General features: G+C 41.7%; 4 protein-coding genes across 4 annotated transcripts; all 4 read right to left on the reverse strand.

Annotated features, from left to right (window-relative positions):
* Positions 1-4480: 4480 nt before the first annotated feature.
* On the reverse strand, positions 4481-4951 carry LOC138830449 (keratin-associated protein 9-2-like). The gene has a single exon (XM_070026829.1). The coding sequence runs from the start codon at positions 4949-4951 to the stop codon at positions 4481-4483; it is 471 nt and encodes a 156-aa protein (XP_069882930.1).
* A 3899-nt stretch (positions 4952-8850) lies between these two features.
* LOC138830450 (keratin-associated protein 9-6-like) lies at positions 8851-9366 on the reverse strand. Its single transcript, XM_070026830.1, has one exon. The coding sequence runs from the start codon at positions 9364-9366 to the stop codon at positions 8851-8853; it is 516 nt and encodes a 171-aa protein (XP_069882931.1).
* Positions 9367-14820: 5454 nt separating this feature from the next.
* Positions 14821-15333, reverse strand: LOC138830451 (keratin-associated protein 9-6-like). The gene has a single exon (XM_070026831.1). It carries the CDS (start codon positions 15331-15333, stop codon positions 14821-14823), a length of 513 nt encoding a protein of 170 aa, XP_069882932.1.
* A 6236-nt stretch (positions 15334-21569) lies between these two features.
* Positions 21570-22142, reverse strand: LOC138830452 (keratin-associated protein 9-6-like). Its single transcript, XM_070026832.1, has one exon. The coding sequence runs from the start codon at positions 22140-22142 to the stop codon at positions 21570-21572; it is 573 nt and encodes a 190-aa protein (XP_069882933.1).
* Positions 22143-26034: the final 3892 nt, after the last annotated feature.

Raw genomic sequence — 26034 nt, forward strand, 5'->3', positions numbered from 1 at the left:
AGCAAATCTGTTGGTAGATGGTTGTGTGAAGATGATGATGGCCTTTGGGGAGTTAATCAGCAGCAGCAAGACTGGCAGCAGCTGGATCCGCAGCCCTGGGACAGGCAACCAGGCACACGGACGCATGTGGGGTAGTAGCAGGTTCTGGTGCAGTACACAGGTCCAGAGCAAACTGGCTGGCAGCAGATCTGGCAGCAGCTGGACTCACAACAGCTGGGCTGGCAACATGGCTGGCAGCAGCTGGGCTGGCAGCATGGCTGGCAGCAGCAACTGGCCATACAGGTTGGTCTCCAGCAGGTGGTTCTACAGCAGGTAGACTGGCAGCAGTTAGGCTGGCAGCAAGAGGAAAAGCAGGAATGGGTCATGGTGGCAGGTGTAGGTAGTGGTTCCTTTCACAGTTAGTATTCTCGAGTGTGGTGCCTTTTTTTCTTCTTCTCTGATCTGGACCTTTTATATACCTGGCCTCCAGAATTTGGACCAATCAGTAAACATTTTCCTTGTTGCTTGTTTATGTTGTTTTTCTGTATTCCATTTAGGTATTGACATGGAGGAAGTTTCCACCCCCCTCTTAAATGTTATGAGTCTTTTGAGAGTGTTTAATCTTTTCTTAATTAGAGGCAACTCATAGAGGCCTTTTACAGATAAAAGGAAGGAGTCAGGTCATCAGCATCTTTCTTGCAGTGATCATCATCTGATCATGTGTTAGCTTCTGCTGGCCCGGGAGTCTCTAGGTACTGGCTCCTCTGTGGCTTTGTTCTACTGATTGTACTTAGATTATCTCTAGTTTGGGGTTGGTGGGGGGGGGAAGAGGGGAGTTTGATTATGTTATGTTCACAGGGCTATACTGAATGTCTGATTCATGTCTGTGTGGCTACAAAAAACATGAGTCCAGACCAGTACAAGTATCTACTCTGTATTAGCAACTCCACTTGTGTGTCAGGTACAATGGAAACAGGTTATTTGGTAAAATGAGTTCCCAGTTATACAGCAAAAACACAGCAGGTGGGTAGAAGCAGAAGGATTACACCGGAACTTAGAAAATACTCATTTCTATCCCCCTTCAACCCACCCTTTCCAGGGATGACACAGTTCAAGATGCATTGTGTTCATAAATCGCTTTGTTAAGTGCCAAAATCCCCAATACATACCTAAAAATTAAGAAAAGTGAGGGAAGAGGTGGGGTGGGTGAGAATGTTAAAAGGGGTGTATTCATAAACTGCTCTGCCAAATGGCAATTCCTTTGAACAACTACTTAAAGACAATAATAATATATTAAAATAGAAATGTGAGGGAAGGGCTGGGTTGGGAAGGGTGGGCGAGCATGTCGAAGGGGTGACATTGATCAAGACACACTGCATTCACAAACCCTTTGGTCGAATGGCAACTCCTCTGAATAACTACTTAAAAGATAAAAAGTATTTTTAAAAGATCTATGTGCTGAGTTCAAAAAAAGACAGAAGTAAACACTAACTTATTTACATCTTAGGTAACCAATAGTCTTTGTCCAAGAATGAGGCATTTTCTATTTATAGTGGGCATAATTGGATCTAACTGGGGAACTTCTTGAAATACCAGATGTGCTGATGATTTTAATAGCCCTGTCACTTAACAGAGTCAGTAATCTGGGGTGGCTGGTTGCATAATTCTTATTTTCTTTCTTTTGTGGTTTTCTTCATAATAAAAGAACTAGATTAGGGACTTCAGTGGCTGAATTATCTGTCAGTGCTAGTATCTCTCCAATACCTCTCCAACTTTTTTGTTAAAAACTTCATTCCTACAGTGTTCCAATTATGAGTTCCCAACTTAATAAATTATCACAAAATTTATTACACCCATATCACTATAATCACGTAAGAAATAGAACATAATTCCTTTTCCTTTAAATTAAACGCCTCTTTCATATCCACAGGTAGACAATCTGTCTATTGATTTCTAAAATTGTAGGTCAATATGACTAAATCACATTATAATGAATGAAATAATACAAATTTGAATATTTTTTTCCTGGATATTTTAATAGTACTTCACTTATTTTTATTGCTCTAAAATATTCCAGGAAATGAAGAGCTGGAGAGGGATAAAGGTGAACATAGCACAGTATATACAGATATGAAAAAATGTCAATCACCTTTACAATAGAATTTAAGTAAAGAAAATGTCATACATGAAAACCATTAGTATAATTTTTTCCACATACCAATCAGACAGACAGGTTGCAGTTTCAACCAAGTGTATATGTGTTCTTTTCCCCCACACCCTAACCTGCATGCTTGTGTTCTTAACCTTGGTCATTCTGACTGGAGTGAAATGAACTCTCAGTATCTCTTTGTTTTGTGTTTCCTTTATGATCAGGGATATTGAGGACTTAGGTATTTATTGTTCATTCAAACTTCTTCTTTCAAGAATTGTCTTTTCAGTTTATTTGTCCATTTATTAGTTGGGTAGTTGGTTCTTTGACAGTATAGTTTGTTGAGCTGTCTAGATGTTGTGGTGATTAATGGTTATCTTAAAGCAAGAAGAGATTCACATTTTCAATATTATATATACATATATATTTTCATCTATATACATATATTGAACATATATACACATATATATTCAATATAATATTGAAAATATGACTTGAACTCAGGGCCTGGGCTCTGTCCCCGAGCCTCTCTGTGCTCAAGGCTAATGCTCTGCCATTTGAGCCACAGTGCCACTTCTTTTTCTGAGTAGTTTATTGGAGAGAAGAGTCTCATGGATTTTACTGCCTGAGCTGGCTTTGAATCACCATCCACAGATCTCAACCTCCTTAGTAGCTAGGATTATAGGTCTGAGCCACTGGTGCTCCGCTTTATATAATAATTTTATACAGACTTACTGTAAGACATTTAGCAACCTAGTATCATGAAGATGTTGTTTATTTTCTTCTATAAGACTTATTATCTTACATTTTGTAATTACACCTAAAATATAACTTTGATTGATTTTATATGGTTTTATTTCCTTCTCCCCCGAGGTGAAAAGTTCCATAAAAGAATCAAGATTCATATGTATACAACCCCTATTGGTTGAAAAACTTAATTGTTCTCTTGTGCGTGGACTAAACTTTCTTCTATTTTTAATGTTTTTTTTAAAATTGAAAGCTAGGCATTTAAAATAATATAGTATGATACAATCTGGAATTAAGATTCTTCTGTAGGGTTTGTCATTACTCTTTGGCTTTTCTCAGCTAATTCTGATAAGTATATCAGTTTTTTTAAAATCACATTTAGACTATTAAAATATGAACTAGATTAGCTAATAATTAGTCAGAGGTTTCCTTAAATACCTTAAACCAATAAAGGGGTTGTCTGCCATGGGACTCTAGATGTGGTGAGTGTTGAGCATGCCAGTTAGGAGAAGCTCTTCAGAAGCCAAGAAGAGTCTATGTTTCTATTTCTGATAGCTTCCAAAAAGATCATTACCTGTTCTTAGGCTCATTTTCCTTTTAGAGAGGCAGGCATGGACTACATAAAGCCTTAATGTTGAGGTTTTGAGAAGGTCTGCTCATGTTTCCATCATGTTCATTGTAGGTTTTGATGGTGTCTAGTAACGTACATGTGTGTGTGTGTGTGTGTGTGTGTGTGTGTGTGTGTATGTGTGTGTATGTATGTGTGTGTTCTTCACTTTCATCTACCTTTACACACAAAACTACCTTGCAAAGGAAAGTGTTGATTTCCTTTGCAAGGGAAAGGCTAAGCTAGATAAAGAGTGAAACCTGCCCAGGGCCAGTCAGTTCTGCTTGGAGAGAAGTAGATATATTAGAGTAACTGTCAGGTAAAATAAGAAGCCTAAGGTGCTGGGCCCAATGACATTGGACAAGGACATTTTGTCACCTACTAACTACTAAAGATATTCTTGGCCTTGAACATCTTTTTGGATAATTGTGGGGCTAGAAAGGAATAGTAGAATCAGGGAATAGTGAATGTAAAGCCTTAGGCACAACATAATATAGAAACAAAAACAAAACCCAGAAACATGATCAGTGTAGAGATTTATTAGGAAATAAATGCAAATTAATTAGACAAGTTCCTTGTCACAAAGAAGAGAATTTTGTAAAGTAAGCATAGCAGGGAGAAGAATAAGCCATAAGGATAAAAGTATAGTGAGGAAATACTCATCACTAAGAAGAGTCAGGAAAGGGGCTATATTTGTCTGCTTACTTTTTAGGTTGTTTAGGGCAAAAAGACATAGATTACTTTTCAACATCTGAGAATGTGACTCACGGTCAAAAGCAGATAAAGTAGACTGAGAACAAGAACACGGATTAGCAGGTAAAGAGATGAACAGCCAATGGAGTAAATTTTTCCCCTATCAACAAGACCTGCCCTTTGCAAGAAAACAACCAGTGGATGGTTGATGATAGCAAAGCCTGACAGTCATATTATTGCCAGGCTTGGGTTGGTAGATGGAAAGTTGCAATGTGAGACAGGGATGAGGGTCAACTGCAGCAAGATTAGAAACAGCTGGATCCACAGCCCTGGGACAGACAACCAGGCACACAGACACATGTGGGGTAGTAGCAGGTTCTTGTGCAGTACACAGGTCCAGAGCAAACTGGCTGGCAGCAGCTGGACTGGCCGCAAGGCTGGCAGCAGCTAGACTCACAGCAGCTGGGCTGGCAGCAGGGCTGGCAGCAGCTAGACTCACAGCAGCTGGGCTGGCAGCAGGGCTGGCAGCAGCTAGACACACAGCAGCAGGGCTGGCAGCAGGGTCTGCTGCAGCAGCTGGTCACACAGGTGGGTCTGAAGCGGGTTGTGCAGCAGGTAGTTTGGCAGCAGGGCTGGCAGCAGCTGGAGCTGCCGCAGCTGGGCTGGCAGCAGGGCTGGCAGCAGCTGGTCACGCAGGTGGGTCTCCAGCAGGTGGTTCTGCAGCAGGTGGTCCTGCAGCAGGTGGGCTGGCAGCAAGGGGAGCAGCAGTTGGTCATGTTAGCAGGTGTGGAGGATGGGCTTCTGTTCCCGGAGGAGATTCCCAGATTCTGAGAGCTTCTTTGATTCTGGGGCTTTTATACCCCTGACACTGGTGTGGGGACCAATGAATGAGCAGGACTTTTCTTTGTTGTTGTTGTTTGTTTTCTGTAGGCTCATGGGGAAATGGCTGAAGGAGGAAGTTTGCCCCCAAGTATTACAAATCTTTTGAAAATCATCCATTAGGCAATTAATAGTGGATAATTCATGGAGAATATTTCTAGAAGTCACCTGCATCATGCTTCCTATTGTAGTCATCATCTGGGGTCATGTGACAGTTTCTGTGGCCAGGGGAGGAGCTTCAACTTCTCCTTCCTTCCTTTGCTTTGGCCCCAGTGCCTCTGTGGAGAGACTGGGAAATGTCTTTGATGCCCATGTGTTCACAGGGACAACTTGAATCCATGTCTGTGTCCAGATGGGTTCGACCAAAAGACAATTTATTCAGGACTACAATAAGTATGTCGGATTGAGCAAACCTTGCCCATGTTATTTATACTTGTTAAACAAAAACCATGGTGCCATCTTTTTCCATATATACCTCAGCACCAAGGGCTGAGGAGAGAGGCTAAAGGAAGATGCAGGGTTTGAAACAGCATTTAGATTTCTCATGGAGTTGATCAGCAGGATATCCCTACCTGCCTGCTGCTTCCATATTCCACATGATGACCCCGTCCGTTTTATCATTTTCAAGGAAATCAAAGCATAGTGTGCTGTGGGACAAGACCATACATTTTTATGTATAGCTTGATCAAATTTGACAAAGAGCCCAGTGTGCTCAGAATTCATGCCAGGACCTCATGTTTTTTCTTATCCCTCTCTTCCCTGTAGCAACTATTTTCCTTCTTTGTCTAATATCACAGTTGTGCCCATTTTTGAACTTTATCCGAATTGAAATTACATAGTCTATACATATTTTTAAAACTTGGTATCCTCTGATAAAAATTAAGTTTGTACTGCCAGGCATTAGTAGCTTGTGCCTGTAATCATAGCAACTTAGGAGATCTGAGAATCTCACTTGAAAGCCTGCCTGGACAGGACAGTCTGTGAGATTTTTTTTTTTTTTTTTTGGGTCCGGTCATGGCGCCTGAACTCTGGGCCTGGGTGCTGTCCCTCAGCTCTTCAGCTCAAGGCTAGCGCTCTACCACTTGAGCCACAGCGCCACTTCCTGCTTTTTTTTCTTTTTGCTTATGTGGTGCTAGGGAATCGAACCCAGGGCCTCATGCATGCAAGGCTAGCGCTCTATCACTGAGCCACCTTCCCAGCCCGTCTGTGAGATTTTTTTTTTATCTCCTATTAACCACCAAAAACCTGGAAGTGGTGCTGTGGCTCAAGTGATAGAAGTACTAGCTTTGAGCAAAAAAGCTCAGGAACAGCACCTAGGCCCTGCATTCAAGCCCCAGTACTGGCACACAAAATATTTGTCACATTTACCCACTTTGCATAGGAGGTATTTGTTCATTTCCAATGATCTGATCTTTTCTTTGTATAACAGGAAAACAACTTAGTTATGTTTCTCTTGATGGACATTTTTCCATCATTAGCGTTTTGGTGAATCATGATCTTATGAATATTTTTGCTCTCACTTTGGCCAATGAGTGCATGCATTCCTGCGAATATATTCTTAGAATGAGATTCCTAAGTTCTGTGTTCTAAATTAGGCACATTCGTAGATCCAAACTTTTTTTTTTTCAAAACTAATTGCAACAACATACAAATTATTGTTTTTTCTGCCTTCCATTTGATCAATACCTGAGTTTCTTCTCCATAGAACTATGGGTTTTCCATTCCTATGTGAGATTGATATTTTTTCAAAATGTTTGAAGCAGATGCCATTCAGTACCCAGTCCTTTGAGCTCACTGTTCTACTTTCAGCAACAGAAACAACATACAAACCAACCAACAAACCACCCTTGTGGGTTACGTTTTGTCTCCCTATGCAGGTCAGTTATAATTAAACTCTTGGAAAATGTCTGCAAGGAACTTTTTAGGCTATGCATTTGAGAAGACCATATATTTCCTGAACCAAAGTCAAGTTAGCTATGTGGAAGAAACTGTGCCTCTCAGAAGGGTCCCTAGTTTCTCTTCCCTTTTTTCCCCCTCTCCTGTAGGAGTATCAGCCATCTCATTAGCAAACACTTGAGTTCTATGTTGTTACTTGTTCCTTTCCCTATAGTTCTGGTGTTCTATCCTTTAGCCTACATTCATCCAATCATGGCTCTTGGCAGTACACATTCCTTTCACCATGTTTCTTTCCTCACATTTTTATAACTCCAGAATCCTAGACTTTCATTTCCTTAAGTCCACTGGTTCCTTCTCAAAAATTTAGGGAGTTATTTCCGTCTTTTCAGTCTAGAGTTTACAGAAGGATCAAAGGCTGATAAGCACTCTGAATTGTTACTTCGATCCCCAGGATTGTCATTACTTAATTTCCCTAATACTATCTCGATCTAGGAACAAATAATCCCTCCAAGTCTGGGTGCAAATGAAATTTGGCCTGTGTTTCATGGGGCATGGCAACTCCCTCATGGCTATTTGTTTAGGTGATCGGAAGCCTTTCTAGATGTTTCTCTCAGATCACAGTCCTGGAAGAATGGTGAGAACACAATGGATGATCAAAATATTTCAAGCATTTACCCTTGGCTGGGTAGAGACTCAGACAGAAAGAACTTCACAACACTGATGAGGGTCCTTTTTTAGTGGTATGTACTGTTATTTGAACTCAGGGCTTTATGTGATACTCTTATTACTTGAGCCACACTCATACCTTTTTTGTATTAGTTTTTGAATAGAGTCTCATGTTTACTTTTGTTTAGGACCAGACACAGATAAGATCCTCCTACCTATGTTTCCTTTGTAGTTGGACAATGGGCGCATGCCACTACAACTGGCTTGTTTGTTGAGATGGGGGTCTCAATGTATAAGCTGCCTTCAGCCACCATCCTCTTGGTCTCTGATTGCCCAGTAACTGGGATTACAGGTGTGAACTACTATTCCTGGTCTTTACTAGAGTTCTAAAAAAATCACTGTTGCTCTTATTATATTGCTTCTTGTTGCTAGGGTACCATGGATGGGGAAGAGCTTTGAAAGTTGAAAATGTTTTGAAAAATGTAAGAAATTTCAGATTCCGTTGCCAAAGGGCAACCTGAAGCGCACTAGCTTTCCCATAACAAGTCACCGGCATCATTTCTACTTATTGTGGAAGCTGTACCTGAGCTTGAACCAGAAAGCCCAGATCCTGGACTCCATTCTGTCTATTACTCCATGGTATGATGCAGACCACTGCATCATGATGGTTCTGTGAAAGTTTCTGATGTTATATGCATAACAATCTCAAATGCAAAACCAAAGCCATGGAAATGACATAGAACACACATAGGAAGCAATGTAGTGAAAACTTTATTAGGAAAGAAATAGGCAGTGCCCTTTTAGCAAAGGGAGAAGTACAAGGATGTTTTAAGAGATAGAAAACAAGTCACAAAGATGTACAGTATATTGAAACAAATGATAGTTATTTACCATTGCAAGACCTAATAAGATATGTCTGGGCATGCCTTTCTGTTTCTTTTTTTAACTTCTTACTATAAAAGGCAATATCCCTTTTTCAAGGCCAAGACCACAAGGCAGGTCAAGAACAGATGATGCTGGCAGCTAGGGAGCAGAATGAAGAGACTATAAAAGTGGATAGGAACATGCTCTGAGCAAGCTGGAAGATCTGTTCCCAAGGAGATGACTGGAAGTTTGATGACAGTGTGTATCTGATAGGCAGAGACAGGGCAGTGGGCTTCTCACAGTGTGGGTATCAGGCAGGTCTGAGAGTAGAAGGTTATTCTAGGCAGGTAGTGGATCTATGATGAGTTGATCAACAGCTACAGGGCTGGCAGCAGCTGGATCCATAGCCCTGGGACAGACAACCAGGCACACGGACACATGTGGGATAGTAGCAGGTCCTTGTGCAGTACACAGGTCCAGAGCAAACTGGCTGGCAACAGCTGGACTGGCCACAAGGCTGGCAGCAGCTGGACTCACAGCAGCTGGGCTGGCAGCAGGGCTGGCAGCAGCTAGACTCACAGCAGCGAGGCTGGCAGCAGCTAGACTCACAGCAGCTGGGCTGACAGCAGGGCTGGCAGCAGCTAGACACACAGCAGCAGGGCTGGCAGCAGGGTCTGCTGCAGCAGCTGGTCACACAGGTGGGTCTGAAGCGGGTTGTGCAGCAGGTAGTTTGGCAGCAGGGCTGGCAGCAGCTGGAGCTGCCGCAGCTGGGCTGGCAGCAGGGCTGGCAGCAGCTGGTCACGCAGGTGGGTCTCCAGCAGGTGGTCCTGCAGCAGGTGGTCCTGCAGCAGGTGGGCTGGCAGCAAGGGGAGCAGCAGTTGGTCATGGTGGCAGGTGTGGAGGATAAATTGCTGTTTACAGTTTAGTTTCTGGATTCTGAGAAGTTCTTCCATCCTGGGGCTTTTATACTCTGGGCATGCCATGTAAGGACCAATGAGCAGGGCTTTTCCTTGTTGTTTGTTTTGTGTGGTTCATAGGGGAAATGGCCTGAGAAGGAAGTTCTTCTCTAAGCATTAGAACTAGTTTGAAAATTATGCTTTAAGTAGTTAATTGTAGATAATTCGTTTGAATATTTCTAGAAATGATCCACCATGTTCCTGCTCTGATATGAGCCTGGTCATGTGATACTTCCTGCAAGCTGGGAACAGGCTACCCTCTGTTCTTCATTGGCTTGTACTTTCAGAGACTGTAGGGTGTCTGCAGGGTGGACTGTGATGTTGTTATGTTCACAGTGACAACTTGAATCATCCTCGTGGCCAAGTCCATTCACCAAAAGAGCCAGCTGAGTCAACTATAACATTCATGTCTCTCTGTCACAAGTACATATCAAAGAATACCTGGAGTAGACTATGGGCAACCCAATCTTCATACATACATCAGCACCAAAGCCTGAGCACAGAGGCAAAAACAAAACACAGAGATTCTGAATGCATCCATCAATGTAGACCATAAGCTCATTTACCAGCCAGGTAGGTCCTCCTAGGTTGGACATTCACATTTGTACATGGTTTTGATAAAAATGAGGAGATCATGTTTTACATGGCATATGTATATTGTGTACCCTCATTAAGTACCCATTTTGTACATTAAGTACTCTCATTTTCAAAGAAATTGATATAAAATACACTTTGAGAGAATGGTAGCCTGGGGTCTTGGCTGAAGTGGTATGGTGCCTGCCTAGCAAGCATAAGACTCTGACTTCAAGTACTGAAAGGAAAAGAGAAAGAAGAGAAAGAGGAGGAAGAGGAAAGGGAGGATGAAGAAGAGGAAAATAGAGAAACAGAGACATAGAAAGACAGAGACAGAAACAGGCAGAGCGATAGAAACAGAGAGACAAAGAAGAGAATTCATTTTAATGTAAATCTTAAAATGTAAGTAAAGAAATAATGTTTGCAAATCATGTCAGAGGATATTAACCCCCATACTCTAGTCACTTTCTTCCTGTTTTTCCTTACTATTATCTTCCTCCTCATTCCTAAGTCAATGAGTATGTTAACTAGAATAAAATTTCCAATTTTTGAACTTTATCCAAATTGAAATTAAGGAACTCTTTGGGGGCTTATTTTATTTTCCTCAAAATTTTGTTTGTTGAGATTTAGACTTTTTTTCCTATGCAGTAGTCATTTGATGATTTGGTATGGATATTTTCGTATTGTTGCATGTGAAGACTACAATTTTAATGCTTTCTCTTATTAATGGACATTTTGTCATCATTCAGACCTTTGGGAATCATGATTCTATGAATATGTTGGTCAAATCCTGTCCCACAGGTGCATGTGTTTCTGTGGATTCTCGTGCTGAAATTTCTGGATTCTAAACTGTACATATGACTGATATTAGAAAATAGTCCCAACATTTCTTTTTCAAAAAAATTGCAATAATGTGTAGCACTTATTATCTTCTTTGCCTTATAATTTGTGTCTGTATGTGTGTGCACACGTGTGTCTGTATGTGTGTGTACACGTGTGTGTGTGTGTGTGTGTGTGTGTGTGTGTGTGTGTAATAGTGGGGCTTAAACTCAGGGCCTGGCACTCTTGCTTGGCTTTTCCCACTCATGGCTAGTGCTCTACCACTTGAGCCACACCTCCACTTCTACCTCCTTGCTATATGTCTGATATTTTTTCACTCTGGAACTTGTAACTATTTTGGTTGTGCATTTGTTATGGTTTATATCTTAAGTGTTCACCCAAAGCTCATGTGTTGAAAGCTTGTTCCTACCTGTCAGCCTATTGAGAGGTGGTGGCAAGATTAAGGGAGGGGCCTATTTGGAGGAATTAGTCTTTTCCTACTTCCTGGTTAGGCTCTAGAGTCTTGGGATTCTTTTCCTTTCTTTCTCATTGGTTCCTGGCCATCAGAAGGTGAGTGGCTCTTCCTTGACCCTTGTTGCTATTATGACATACTGCTTCACCAGAGACCCCAAAGTGACCATGCATTGAAGCATCTAGAACCTGAAAATAAACATATTCTCCTTTGAGTTTGTCTTAGGCATTTTGTTTCAGTACTGGAAAGTTGATTGTCAGACCATCGATTTTATGCTGTCTCATTTCTGTGAAGGTGAATGTATTGAACTTCCATAAGCTTAGTGGACACTGGCATTTGCTTTCATGAGGTGTAGATCATGTCTTAAATTTATAATGCTATATCATCTTTCTCTTATTACTTCATTGATGTTCTTTATTCTGGATCCTGCTTTTACTCATATTTTGCTCAATCAATATCCTTTCTTATTCTGTGACCATGGCTTGTGTGTGTGTGTGTGTGTGTGTGTGTGTGTGTGTGTGTGTGTGTGTGTGTGTGTGTGTGTGTGAGTGTGTGTGTGTGTGTGTGTGTGTGTGTGTATGTCAGTACTGAATTTAAGGCATTGTGTTGTTACTTGGCTTTCTCACTCCTGGCTAGTGCTCTGCCACTTGAGTCATGCCACCAGTTCTTGCCTTGACCCTCCCTTTTCATTTTATTGTTATATAGCCACTCAGGCTTCCATGGTACTTATAATGCTTCCTGCTTCTTCTATAATGAATTGATTATTACCCAATGACATTGGTTATTACCCTATATTAAATCTTAGAAATGCTATTGCTCTACCATTTACTTTTATATATGTAGTATTCTTGGGGTTGGTTTGTATCTGAAATAGGGGTTGATTTTCCTTTCTGCCTTAGGGGGATATATAATTGCCCCAGAACCATTGGAAAATCCAACATTTTCCTCACTTGTCTACATACCAAACTTGCTGCTAAAATAGTGATCTCACAGGTGGTGGCCCTAGTGATTTATTGTTTATTCTTGTGTTTTTCCCTTTCATTTAGCAATAGCAGCTATAACATCTACAATTGTTATTTTCTTTCTTAGGAAATCTAGTGATAACTCTTTTAGCACTACACCTTTGCCAACCACGGGTCCTAGTGGTGCCTACTTCTCAGTCTCTTGCCTCAAATACTTGTTCTTTGGCTTTCATATATCTCAGAAGGCTGGTCTTTCTTTCCCAAAACTCCAGAGCTACTTTGATCTTCAAGGAAATCCCAAAGATAATGGAAGGATCAAAGTCTATAAGGCCTGTTGCACTGTTACTGTGAATACCAGTATTTGCCATGACTTTATTTCCTTAATAATATTTTGACCGAAAGCAATTATCTCCCCAACTCTCAGTTCAAATGAAATTTGGCCTGTGTTTCACAGAACATGACTTACTCACTGCTGCCTATTTGTATAGGTGACTAAAACAATGTTGACATGAGTAATGCTATTTACATAACATCAGAAACTCTTTCTGATGAGCCTCTCACATCAAAGTTTCAGACAGTGGCAGAAACAACAATAAATGATCAAAAAGAATTTAATGGAGTTTACATTGGCTGGCAGGCAACAGACAATAAAATTTTCACACCATTCACTGGTGCTCTTAAGAAAAAGCATGAATGCTCTTATTTATGTGGTTATTGGTTACCGACCTTTCAGAAATGAATTGAGAAGAGTCTAGTTAAAGGAAACTAAAATATAAGGAATTGGAGTTTCCACTGGACACCAACCTTTTAGTATATAAAACTATATACAGGGCTGGGAATGTGGCTTATTGGTAGAGTGCTTGCCTAGCATACATGGAGCCCTGGGTTTGATTCCTCAGCACTACCTAAACAGAAAGAGCTGGTAGTGGTTCTGTGGCTCAAGTGGTAGAGTGCTAGCCTTGAGCAAAAGAAGCTCAGGGAGAGTGGCCAGGCCTTGAGTTCAAGCCCTAGGATTGGCACAAACAAAAAACAAAAAACAAAATATATTTCCATGACTATGGCAGAGCTGGAATGAGACATCCTGGGCTCTAGAGTGGATTCTGTTCATCATTCGCAACATGGCATGATGCAGGTTACTTAACTCATATTGGTTTGCTTACATGTTATGGTTTGAATAGGAAATGTTGGGCTGGGAAGGTGGCTCAGTGGTAGAGTGCTTGCCTTGCATGGTTGAGCCCTGGGTTCGTTCCTCAGCACCACATAAGCAGAAAAAGCTGGAAGTGGCACTGTGGCTCAAGTGGTAGAGCACTAGCCTTGAGCTGAAGAGCTGAGGGACAGCATCCAGGCTCAACACAAAAAAAGGAAGAAGAAGAAGAAGAAGAAGAAGAAGAAGAAGAAGAAGAAGAAGAAGAAGAAGAAGAAGAAGAAGAAGAAGAAGAAGAAGAAGAAGAAGAAGAAGAAGAAGAAGAAGAAGAAGAAGAAGAAGAAGAAGAAGAAGAAGAAGAAGAAGAAGAAGAAGAAGAAGAAGAAGAAGAAGAAGAAGAAGAAGAAGAAGGAAGAAGAAGAAGGAAGAAGAAGAAGAAGAAGAAGAAGAAGAAGAAGAAGAAGAAGAAGAAGAAGAAGAAGAAGAAGAAGAAGAAGAAGAAGAAGAAGAAGAAGAAGAAGAAGAAGAAGAAGAAGAAGAAGAAGAAGAAATGTCTTCACAGGTTCACAGGCTCATGTGTTCCATGTTTGGATCCCAGTTGGGATGTTCTAGAATCTTTGGGAGATGAAGAAATGGGCTATTAGTTGCATGCCTATGCCTATGAAGATTATGTCTGGCTCAAGTTCCATCTTTGCTCTGCTTCCTGTCCACCATGAGCACCCAGACATCCTCCTGAACTCAGGACATTCTTCCCAAGTCTGTGGGTCTAAGCAACCATGGATGGACCCTCTGAAACCATAAGCTTAATAAATCTTTCTGCCTGTAAGATGTCTTACAGGTATTTTGGCCACAGCAATGAAAGACAGTCTGACTAATGCACTAAATTTGGGACAATGATGTGACTTAGATGAGATAATAATGTGAAATGTAGAGCAATTACATTAACAAACAAGCCATCACTGAGGGGGTAATGTAGTGAAGACTTTATTAGCAAGTCAAGAGACAGTGATCTTTCAACAAGGGAGACAATACAAGGTTTCATATAAAAGCCACAAGAGAAGTCAGGAAAGTGATGAGTATTTGGAAACAACATGATGGGTTTTTGGCATTGCAAAGATACAATTAGATTACTGAGTTTCTGCTTTCCTTCTTTTTTTTTTTTAACTTCTTCCTGTAAAAGGCAATCATCACTTTTCCAAGGCTAAAACCAAGAAATCCAGGTTGAATGAAGAGTGGATAGGAACATGCTCTGAGCAAGCTCAAAGATCTGTTCACAAGGAGATGACTGGCAGTTTGATGACAGTGTGTATCTGATAGGCAGAGACAGGGCAGTGAGTTTCCCACAGTGTGAGTATCAGGCAGGTCTGAGAGGAGAAGGTTATTCTAGACAGGTAGTGGGTCTGTGATGAGTTGATCAACAGCTACAGGGCTGGCAGCAGCTGGATCCACAGCCCTGGGACAGACAACCAGGCACACGGACACATGTGGGGTAGTAGCAGGTCCTTGTGCAGTACACAGGTCCAGAGCAAACTGGCTGGCAACAGCTGGACTGGCCGCAAGGCTGGCAGCAGCTGGACTGGCCACAAGGCTGGCAGCAGCTAGACTCACAGCAGCTGGGCTGGCAGCGAGGCTGGCAGCAGCTAGACTCACAGCAGCTGGGCTGGCAGCAGGGCTGGCAGCAGCTAGACACACAGCAGCAGGGCTGGCAGCAGGGTCTGCTGCAGCAGCTGGTCACACAGGTGGGTCTGAAGCGGGTTGTGCAGCAGGTAGTTTGGCAGCAGGGCTGGCAGCAGCTGGAGCTGCCGCAGCTGGGCTGGCAGCAGGGCTGGCAGCAGCTGGTCACGCAGGTGGGTCTCCAGCAAGTGGTTCTGCAGCAGGTGGTCCTGCAGCAGGTGGGCTGGCAGCAAGGGGAGCAGCAGTTGGTCATGGTGGCAAGTTAGAGGGCGGGCTTCTGTTCCCAGAGGAGATTCCCAGATTCTGAGAGCTTCTTTGATTCTGAGGGGTTATATATACTGGCAGGTGGAGAGAGGAATCTGCAGGGCTTTTCCTTGTTTTTTGTTTTTCATGGCTTATAAGGAAATGGACTGGGGAGGAAATTGTTCCTTAGGTACTAGATATCATTTGAAATGCATGCTTTAAGCATTTAATTGTGGATAACTCATTGGAATATTTGTAGAAATCATCAACTTTGTTACTGCTCTGATCTTCGTCTAATCATATGATGCTTTCTGTAGCAACTTCCCTTTCCTCAAATTGGTCCTTTGGCTGTATGGGACTGGGTGTGTCTGTCTGTGCAGAGGTCTATGATGCTGACATGTTCACAGAGCTGAAACTATGATCATGTCCACATCTGTTTACCAGAAAAATCTACTTATTCAAGACTACAATAGACAGGTTTTTTTTCTGCAGCAAACACTGTACATGTTATGAGACTTTTGTCAAAAACTACATGGGTAGGGAATGGCTGACATAATCTTTTCTCCATATACAAGTTAGCATCAAAGCCTGGGGATACAGGCAGAAGTCAGCCACAGTAGCTCAGAAAGCATCCATCATTTTAAATCCTAAATCTGTTCCCCAGCAAAATAGATAAGTACAGAAGGAACACTCTCAACCTACACACAGTTTTTCTGAAATCATACACGACATGACAATTCCTTAGATTACTTTGATTTTGAAGAAATGGAGCATAATATATGTTGAGGGAAGGACATTCATATTTATCCATCTATCTATCCATCTATCAACCTATCTATCTATATATCTTAATCAACTATGAGCAAAGATTTTCACTCATGTCAAGAAATAGTATTCCTATACCCTAGTAGCTTGCTTTCCTCCTCCTCTTCCTCCTCCTCTTCCTCCTTCTTTCATCTTGGTCTTCTTCCTTCTTCCTTCTTTTTTTCTTCTTTCTTTTTTTTTTTCATTTTGCTGGTCCTTGAGCTTGAACTCGGGGACTGGGCACTGTCCATGAGCTTCTTTTGCTCAAGGCTAGCACTCTACCACTTGAGCCACAGCGTCATTTCCAGCTTTTTCTGAGTAGTTTATTGGAGATAAGAGTCTCATGGACCTTCATGCTTGTGCTGGCTTCAAACCTCAATCCTCAGTCTCAACCTCTTGAGTAGCTAGGATTACAAGCATGAGCCACCAGAGCCTGGCTTCTAGTAGCTTTCTTATGTTTTTCTTTATGACTCTTTCTCTTCTTCCCCAAAGCAATTATTATAATGATGTGTATATTGTAGTTTTGCAGATTTTCAAACCCATCCAAAATGAAATGAGATAGCATATATTTTTGGATATCCTTGGGTCAAAATTATGTTTGGGAACTTTACTGAATTTATTGCACATAGGCTTCTTTCCTGTCCATTTCAATGGATATTTTCTTGCCTTTAGATGATGAGAACATAATTTATTAATATGTCTGTCTCTTCTTGATGGACATTTTCCATCATTAAGGCTTCTGTGAATCATACTCATGAATAATTTTTGTTCCACATGCCTCCCTGTGCAATGCATTCTTGGAGTTAAATCTGTGATTTATAAAATTGTGAGTATGGCTTACATTACTAGATAGTTCCATACCTTTTTAAAGTTACAATAACATACACAACTTATTATAGTCATTACTTTACATCTGGCAAATCATTTATGTTCACAATGGGATTTTAGTCAAAATTTAAAAACATTTATTTTGTATGAACTCATTTGACTTTAATTTAAACTACTCTGAAGACTAATGCATTGAACTTTCATATAGTCATAGAATTCTTACTGTTTTCTTTCATGAAGTTCTGACCATGCCTTAATTTTTTTTTCTGCTGCATTGCCTGTCTTTTTCTTATTTTACCATGGAGGTTCTTTACATAGTCTTGTTTAGCCTGACTTTATACTTGATAGTGTACTTTCCTATACTGAGGGTGTCTCCCTCCTCACTTTAATGTTATAAGGTCAATAAATCTTTTACATAACTTTAAAATCCCAATTTTTTGTGTAATGAATTGGTTATGGTTTAAAACAGTGTTGGTAATGTCCTACATTAAATCTTAGAAATGCTATTGCCTTACTATTGACTTTTATGTATAAGTATTCCTGAAGTTGGTTTGCATCTGATATTAGGTAGGGTCACATATCTCTTCTCTCAGGTAGAGCCAGTTGTCCTAGCACCACTGAAAAAAATCCAACCTTCCCCCGACCTGATCTCCTGTCTGTTTTGCTGCCCAGTCAAGTGATCTCGTGTGAGTGGCTGTCTTTCTCACCTATGATTTCTATGCCGACTAAACCTATTGTGAAGAAAGAAGTAACAAAAGCTGACCTTACCTAGTTTTGCATTTTCTTTCATTCAGACCTTTTTTCACAATTTTTAAAAATATTTTTTTGGGGGGAGGGTCCTGTCGTGGGGCCTGAACTCTGGGCCTGGGCGCTGTCCCTCAGCTCTTCAGCTCAAGGCTCGCGTTCTACCACTTGAGCCACAGCGCCACTTCCGGCTTTTTTTCTTTTTGCTTATGTGGTGCTGGGGAATCGAACCCGGGGCCTGATGCATGCAAGGCAAGCGCACTACCACTGAGCCACCTTCCCAGCCCTAATGAATATGTTTCTTTTTTCTTTTTTGGGGGGGGAGGGCCGGTTGTGGGGCCTGAACTCTGGGCCTGGGCGCTGTCCCTCAGCTCTTCAGCTCAAGGCTAGCGCTCTACCTCTTGAGCCACAGCGCCACTTCTGGCTTTTTTCTTTGTGCTTATGTGGTGCTGAGTAATCGAACCTAGGGCCTCTGGCATGCAAGGCAAGCGCTCTACCACTGAGCCACCTTCCCAGCCTAAAAGTATTTTTTTAAATTTAATTTTATTGTAAAATGCTGTACAGAGGGGTTACGTTTCTTGTCAAGCATTGTTACCCCTCCTTTGTTTTTCTCCTACTATCTCTTCCCTCCCCACCTTACTCACTCCCCCCCCCCCATGGAAGTTGTAAAGTTCATTTTCAACATAGTGTCTTGTGAATCTCATTGTTGCAATGGTTCATCCTGTGTCCTTGTTTCAGCATTTTGTTATTCTCCTTCTCCTCCCCAAATTAGATAAATGTATACACAAGATGCAAGGTACCAAAATCAAATACAGTGACAACAGGGATATACCATAGGGGGAAGAACATACAAAAGAAACAAAAAAAATCACATAGTACATTAAAACAACAACAACAAAGAAAGGCCTCTTGTGTCCATATCTTGGGGTTCATTTTGCTTAGCATCATCTTACATGGTCATATGTACATAGCTTTTGAGCTTTTCTGCTTATCTGGAAAGACTGTTCTAGATGTAGGAAACCATGGGACCTATATTTCTTTGGATGTGGTTTACTTCACTGAATATGACTTTTTTCAAGTCTTTGCATTTCCTAACAAATGGAGTGGTATCATTCTTTCTGATGGAAGCATAGAATTCCACTGTGTGTGTGTGTGTGTGTGTGTGTGTGTGTGTGTGTGTGTGTGTGTGTGTGTGTGTGTGTGTGTGTGTGTATCACATTTTCTTGATCCATTCTACTGAGGGGCATGTCTGAACTTGATGTTGCTGCGATCTCCTCTTCAGGGCTGTTTCATAGGTCATGAAGTTAAACTATATTGCACATTTGGAGCTTGGAGTCCAAAATGGTTTGTTTTTGAAGGACAAAAGGCCCTAATTAAAATCTAAGAGTAAAATTTCTGAGATCTGTATTCAAGAGAGAATTTTAAGGAGTCATCTCTCATACTCAGTAGGTCCTTGACTATACCTTGGCTCAAAATATGCAGCTTTAAGTGGGAAGGGATGCTGAAGGAAAGTCAAGTTAGGAAGCTTGGATTAACCAAAAGCATCAATAAATGTCAATCATGTGCAGCCAAAAACTGCACAAGCCATTGTGTCTGCTGCCTCCAACTCCATGCGAGATCCATTCTAAACTCTGGCCTTTGGGATTCTTACTCTTTCCAATTCCATGACCTGCTTCCTTAAAGTGAAAATAAACACATCTCTGAGTTTATTTGTCTCTTTTGGAAAAGTTTTAAAGGAGCTGTAGGTATGTATCTCAGAGGACCAACCATCCCCTGAAGCTCAGTCCTTCCAGGTATCTAGAACTTTCTTATCTCTTGAGGTGGTTCTAGTCATTTGCTTATTTATTGAAGGAGAGTTCTCCCACTTTCCTTTAGCAGTATTGACTTTAACAATCACCACATATTTGAGTTCTCTGCTGCTGTTTATTTTCTTCTTCAAAATTTCTGGTATTTTGCTTATTTTTGTACCAGACTCATACCTACCAAGGTTCTAGTGGCTCTAGTCTTTTGTGTGTGTGTCTCTTCACATTTGTGTTCAATCCAAAAAGCTAGACCTTTCATTTTTTCCTAAGTTGATTGGTCTGTCTCTCTCCAAACTCTGGAATCTATTTTGAACCTTCTGGTGGTCCAGAGAATGTATCATTATTTAATTTCTTGAACTAGCATTTTTGACCTAAGAAGAAAATGATTTCTCAAAATCCACATACAAATGAAGTTGGACTCATGTTTCACAGGACATGACCACATCTTTATGGTCACTGGTATTGGTGGTCAGAAGAATGAGGATCTTAAGATGGCTACTTTTGTGACATAAACAGATCTCTCCTAGAATAATGGTGGGAATACAGGAGAGGATCAACAATATTTAATGAGCCGGCTCAGTGGTGCAAGTCTTCCAATCCCAAGTATGGTAGAAGTGGGGAGAAAATGCAAGTGGATGTTGAGTACAAGGCTAGGCTGAGCAAAAGTATAGATGAGCTCTTGTATCATAAACAAAATAAAAGGCACTGGCTGAGGCATAGCTCTTCTCTAACATGCATAGGACAAGGGGCTCAATCCACAGCACTGTGCAAAAACAGAAAATAAAGTGAATGATTGCACCAGTGGCTGGAAAAAGACCATATAACATTGGTGTGAATTACATCATTTAGTAGGTTGATAAAAATGCTCTTCTTAAACCATGAGTTGTAGTTACCAAGTTGTGGGGAATGAATCAAGAGGAATTAGGAGGGTATTTTTGGTTGTTGTTGTTGTTGTTGTTGTTGTTTGTTTTTGTCAGTTGTGAGGCTTGAACTCAGGGCCTGGGCACTGTCTCTGAGTTCTTTATGCTTAAAGCTGGTGTTCCACCACTTTGAGCCACAGTGCCATTTCCAGTTTTCTGTTAGCTAATTGGAGATACTGGTGTCACAGACTTTCCTGCCTGGGCTGGCTTTGAACCATCCTCAGATCTCAGATCCTGAGTAGCTAGGAGTACAGGCCTGAGCCACCACCAGTGCCTGGCTGAGAGGAATTTTCTGAATTGGAAGTGATCTGAAAATGTAAGGAATTGCTGACACCGTGAGGGAACAGCCTGAACTGTACAACCTCCCAGTAATCTGCTACCACCATGATTCCCACTTACGCTAAACTGTTTCTAAACATCAGACTTGAATCCTAATGCCTAGACCCTTGAACTGATCCTGTCCATCTTTAGCTATGTGGCATGCTGTTGTTCATTTAACTTGTGCTATGTCTCCCTACATTGGGATCTGATGTGGTTTAGATGAGATCTCATGAAATGGGATCATAGAAATAAAGCAAAACATAATATGGAAGTAAGTGTAGTATAAAGTTTATTAGGAAAACAAGGCAATAGTATTTTTGTTTACTTTTTTGCTAGAGAGAGGATACAAAGGTCTCAGGAAAGGGTCTGAAGAGGAGTGATAAAAATAACAAGTGGGTTGAAACAAAATGGCAAGTTTTAGACCTTGCAAAGATCTGATAATGTAGTTTTGAGGGTTTGCTTTCTTTCTCTCTCTCTCTCTCTTTCTTTCTTTCTTTCTTTCTTTCTTTCTTTCTCTCTCTCTTTCTTTCTTTCTTTCTTTCTCTCTCTCTCTCTTTCTTTCTTTCTTTCATCTTAATTTAAAGAGACAATAATCAGTTTTTCCAGGTGAAGACCATGAATCCAGGTCTTGCTTGGTGTCACCAAGTAGCAACTAAACAAAGATCAGCTTGCTGCGCACACTCACAAATCTGTTCAAAGGGAGACTGGCAGTTTGATGAGTGTTGGATACAATTAGGAGAAAAAAATGTGGTGAGCCTGGCATGGTTTTTGGTAGGTCTGAGAGTGGAAGGTTATTCTAGGCAGGTAGTGGGTCTGTGATGAGTTGATCAACAGCTACAGGGCTGGCAGCAGCTGGATCCACAGCCCTGGGACAGACAACCAGGCACACGGACACATGTGGGGTAGTAGCAGGTCCTTGTGCAGTACACAGGTCCAGAGCAAACTGGCTGGCAACAGCTGGACTGGCCGCAAGGCTGGCAGCAGCTGGACTGGCCACAAGGCTGGCAGCAGCTAGACTCACAGCAGCTGGGCTGGCAGCAGCTAGACACACAGCAGCGAGGCTGGCAGCAGCTAGACTCACAGCAGCTGGGCTGGCAGCAGGGCTGGCAGCAGCTAGACTCACAGCAGCTGGGCTGGCAGCAGGGCTGGCAGCAGCTAGACACACAGCAGCAGGGCTGGCAGCAGGGTCTGCTGCAGCAGCTGGTCACACAGGTGGGTCTGAAGCGGGTTGTGCAGCAGGTAGTTTGGCAGCAGGGCTGGCAGCAGCTGGAGCTGCCGCAGCTGGGCTGGCAGCAGGGCTGGCAGCAGCTGGTCACACAGGTGGGTCTCCAGCAGGTGGTTCTGCAGCAGGTGGTCCTGCAGCAGGTGGGCTGGCAGCAAGGGGAGCAGCAGTTGGTCATGTTAGCAGGTGTGGAGGATGGGCTTCTGTTCCCAGGTGAGGTTCCCTGAAATCTATTGTCACTTGGTCTATGGTGCCTTTTTATACGTGGTGCTCCAGAATTTGGACCAATAAGCACAAGTTATATTTTTGTTTATGCTCATTTCCTCAACCCACTGCTTGAAGGAGGAAGTAGTTCCTAGATGCTGTCCATTTCCTTTGAGTAGTTTCCTTGTTTGCTTTCCTAATTGGCAACTAACCAGCCTAGACTCTTTTCCGGCAATGAAAAATCAGTCATCATTCTGTGTGTCAGTGAAATGATAAGCCCCTTCTTTGAAGACATGTTTAGTATTTGATCACCTAACAGGTCCAGTTTAGACTGGTGGTAGGTTAGAAGTATTCTTATAGTTTTCCTGGGTGCTACTTACTTTGGGAAGTACCTCTGTAGGGAGGGTGTTATTGATGAGTCATGAAGCTGAATTAAAATCAGATTAAGGTTTGGAAACCACTCATACTGTAGAAGCCTGGAGGCAGATTTATTTTCCTGCTGCAAGCAATGAGGATCATTTCTGCAGAAGACAATAGACCTGCGAATTGGACTTGCTCTGTTAATTACTAACTTCATTTAAAATCAGTTTTCTTTTCTTTTTCTTTTTCTTTTTTTTATTGTGAGAATACCGTACAGAGGGGTTACAATTACATGAGCAAGGTAATGACTACATTTCTTATCAAGCACTGTTGCATCCTCCTTTGTTTCCCTCATTTTTCTTCTCTCTGAAAGTGAATACCTTCGCTTCCTTTGGGCAAAGGCCTTCTGAGAAGAAAATGAGAGAATATATAGAATATTCAGCTCTAGAGTTAAGGTTAAATATATTGCTGTATAAAATAAACCGACAAAATAAAAAACAAAAATCATAGGATATAGGATAATGTGACTTTTTAGGCTGGCACTGTGGCTTTTCCCTGAATTGCTAGCTACTTGGGAGGCTCAGACTGTGGTTTGAGATCAGCCTAGGCAGGGAAGTTTTGAGAGATCATTTCTCAACCCATAGCTAGACACAGTGGTGTTTACTTGTTAGCCCAAGTTACATGCAAAGCTGAGATTGAGAGGATCGGGGTTCGGTGCCTAGCCTGAGCAGAAAAGTCCATGGACACTTCATCTCAATGGAATAGCAAGGTCTGAGGATTGCAGTTTGAAGCCAGCCTGGGCAGGAAAGTCTGTGAGACTCTTGTCTCTCATTAACCACCAAAAAGCAAAGAAAAAAAACCACCAAAAAGCTATGGCTTAAGTGGCAGATTGCCAGCCTTGAGTGAAAAGCTAGGGAGCAATGCCCAAGCCCTGAGTTCAAGCCTTGGTATCGACACACACACACACACACACACACACACACACACACACACACACACACACACACACACACGGAAGCTGAACTCACGTACCTTAAACCCAGTTATACTTTTTACCTTTGTTAAACTTTACAAGTGTGCTTTGCTGATTTTATTACTCAACATTTTGCTGTAATACCTCAAGGTCTATCTTCTTCTGTGTTAACCTATTTACATCTATTTTTAAACTGTATTCAAATTAAATGGACTCATGTCTTCTCTTGCATTTGGGAACAGCAAGTTAAATGGTTGGAAGGCACAATGAATGACTCATCCTGTGCTCAGAATATCAATGGTTCAGCTAAGAGTACAGGAGGAAATGGAGGAGATGATGAAGAAATTTATAAGGATTTGGATACCTTTAGGGATAAAGAGTTAAGTAAATGAATATGACCCATAGAGGTTTTGACAAAAAGCTCAGAAAATCTGGTAAGTTCTCTTTCAATAATATAAACAATAGTAGGGAAAAAACATACCGAATGTAGTGAAGCGATGGTGTCTTTTCAGCAAGGTATAGAAGGAGATTTGACTGGAAAAGGACATTTGTAACTCCAGAACTGTGATGGTCAATCTTGTTTTTTTGGTAGTGTAAAGAGGCGGTCGTTGGGTTTGAACTCAGGGCCTGGGCATTGTCCTTGAGTTCTTTTACTCAGGGTTAGCATTCTACCATTTTAAGGCACAGTTCCACTTCTGATTTTGGAGTGGTTTGTTCAAAATTAGAGTCTCATGGGGACTTCTTGCCTTGGCTGGCTTTGCACCAAGATTCTCAGATCTCAGCCTCCTGAGTAGCTAGGGTTACAGGTGTGAGCCCCCAGTGCCTGGCTTGATGGTCAATCTTGATAGACCACTTGGTCAGATTGACAGGCACCTAGGAGATGAGCAATGCTCACCTCTGAGTGTCTGTGAAGGGATTTCTAGAGATGATTAGAAGACAATGAACTAATGAGTGGTTTCATCCTTTTCTGGCTTCAAAATCTGAATAGACTTAGGACATGTAGTAGTTATACTGAGGAAGGGGACCTTGGTTGAAAGAAGGAGGCCTTTAGAGGTATGTTCTTGGGGGAAGGGGGCTCCATCTTTCCCTGGCCCCTTCCTCTTGTCACTTTTCTCTGCTTCCTGACTGCCTTGATATGAACTGCTCCTACATGGCTGACATGTCTGAGGCTGTGAGTCACCCTCGATCTTTCCTTCTCACACATTGTTTCTGTCAGGAATTAGTAACAACAAAGATAAAACTGCCTAACACAGAACCTCATGTTATTGGAGACCCATCTAAAATGTAACCCATGATCCTACTCTGACCCAGGCTGTGACAAAAGCCTCTGCTAGAAGAAGAGCTGCCTCCACTTCCTACTGCTGCCAGCCCAGCTGACACCAGGCTAAATGCTGGCCCCCCCTCCATGATTCTCTTGTTGAACTTCCTGACCACCAGCCTTTGATAAGCATCATGTGCTGCCAGTAGGTTCGCCTTTCTCATTTTTTTTGTCTATTGTCCCTGGCCTTGTGCCTACAATCACTATGTATATTTATCCCCCAGTGGCCAAGCCACCAAGCAGCTATTTAAATCAATAAAACCCCAGAACCCCTAACTTCTATGTCTATTACCTTGGCATTCAGTCAGATGACTAAATGTCTCACATTACCTCATAGGAACATTTGCCTATGTATCATAACCATTCGTGGTTCTTAATAATTACTTGTATTTGTATTTCAACAAAATATTTATAAAATGTTTATTTAAATTTGTTTACTTATGTAAATTTATTCATTTAAATAAAATCCGGACCAGGGTTCTGAATGTGAACAAAGGAAACGACTTGCATTTAAGAATCAAAGCCTGTGTGAAAGAAAATGCAAAAGCATTAGATTTCTCCAAAAGCAGATTGCCTACTTTACCTGCCCTGGAGTTTCTTGAGATAAGAACCAGAACTTCTGTCCCACAGTATAACCCCTGCTTTCACTGTATTTGATGTGGGTATAATTTGTGGAGGGGAAGGGGAAAAACAAATCATTTAAATATGGATACAGGTGGACCTATTACAACAATGAGATGTACAAGTCATTATGTCGAAAAATGAACTTACAACTTTGGTGGCGGGGGGCGAGCAGGGAGGGGGAGAGGAAAGGATTGGTTGGGGGGGCGGGGGAGGATGGAAAGGGATGGGAAGGGGAAACAAAGGAGGAGGCTACAATGCTTGATAAGAAATGTACTCATTATCTTGCCCATGTAATTGTAACCCCTCTGTACAGTCTTTTCACAAAAAAAGAACCAGAACTTCTGGGGCGAAGAGGGGGCATAGTTGAAGAGGTGGGAAGGAAGGGATGGTAGGAGAAAAACAAAGGAGGAGCCTACAATGCTTGATAAGAAATGTACTCATTACCTTGCTCATGTAACTTTAACCCCTCTGTACAGTATTTTCACAATAAAAAACTTATTTAAAAAAACCCTGAACTTCTCTTTAACTACATTTAATATAAGGATCAAGCAGCAAGTTCTTGGGATGTGCATAAGATGAATGAGTTCCGGT

Source organism: Dipodomys merriami, unplaced genomic scaffold (genome assembly GCF_024711535.1).
Source record: "Dipodomys merriami isolate MVZ:Mamm:240054 unplaced genomic scaffold, mDipMer1.0.p SCAF_19, whole genome shotgun sequence".
Taxonomy (NCBI): Eukaryota; Metazoa; Chordata; class Mammalia; order Rodentia; family Heteromyidae; genus Dipodomys; species Dipodomys merriami.

Bases quoted from the DNA above. Each gene is read 5' to 3' on its own strand.
- LOC138830450 (XM_070026830.1), bottom strand. From the start codon at position 9,366: ATGACCAACTGCTGCTCCCCTTGCTGCCAGCCCACCTGCTGCAGGACC.
- LOC138830452 (XM_070026832.1), bottom strand. From the start codon at position 22,142: ATGACCAACTGCTGCTCCCCTTGCTGCCAGCCCACCTGCTGCAGGACC.
- LOC138830451 (XM_070026831.1), bottom strand. From the start codon at position 15,333: ATGACCAACTGCTGCTCCCCTTGCTGCCAGCCCACCTGCTGCAGGACC.
- LOC138830449 (XM_070026829.1), bottom strand. From the start codon at position 4,951: ATGACCAACTGCTGCTCCCCTTGCTGCCAGCCCACCTGCTGCAGGACC.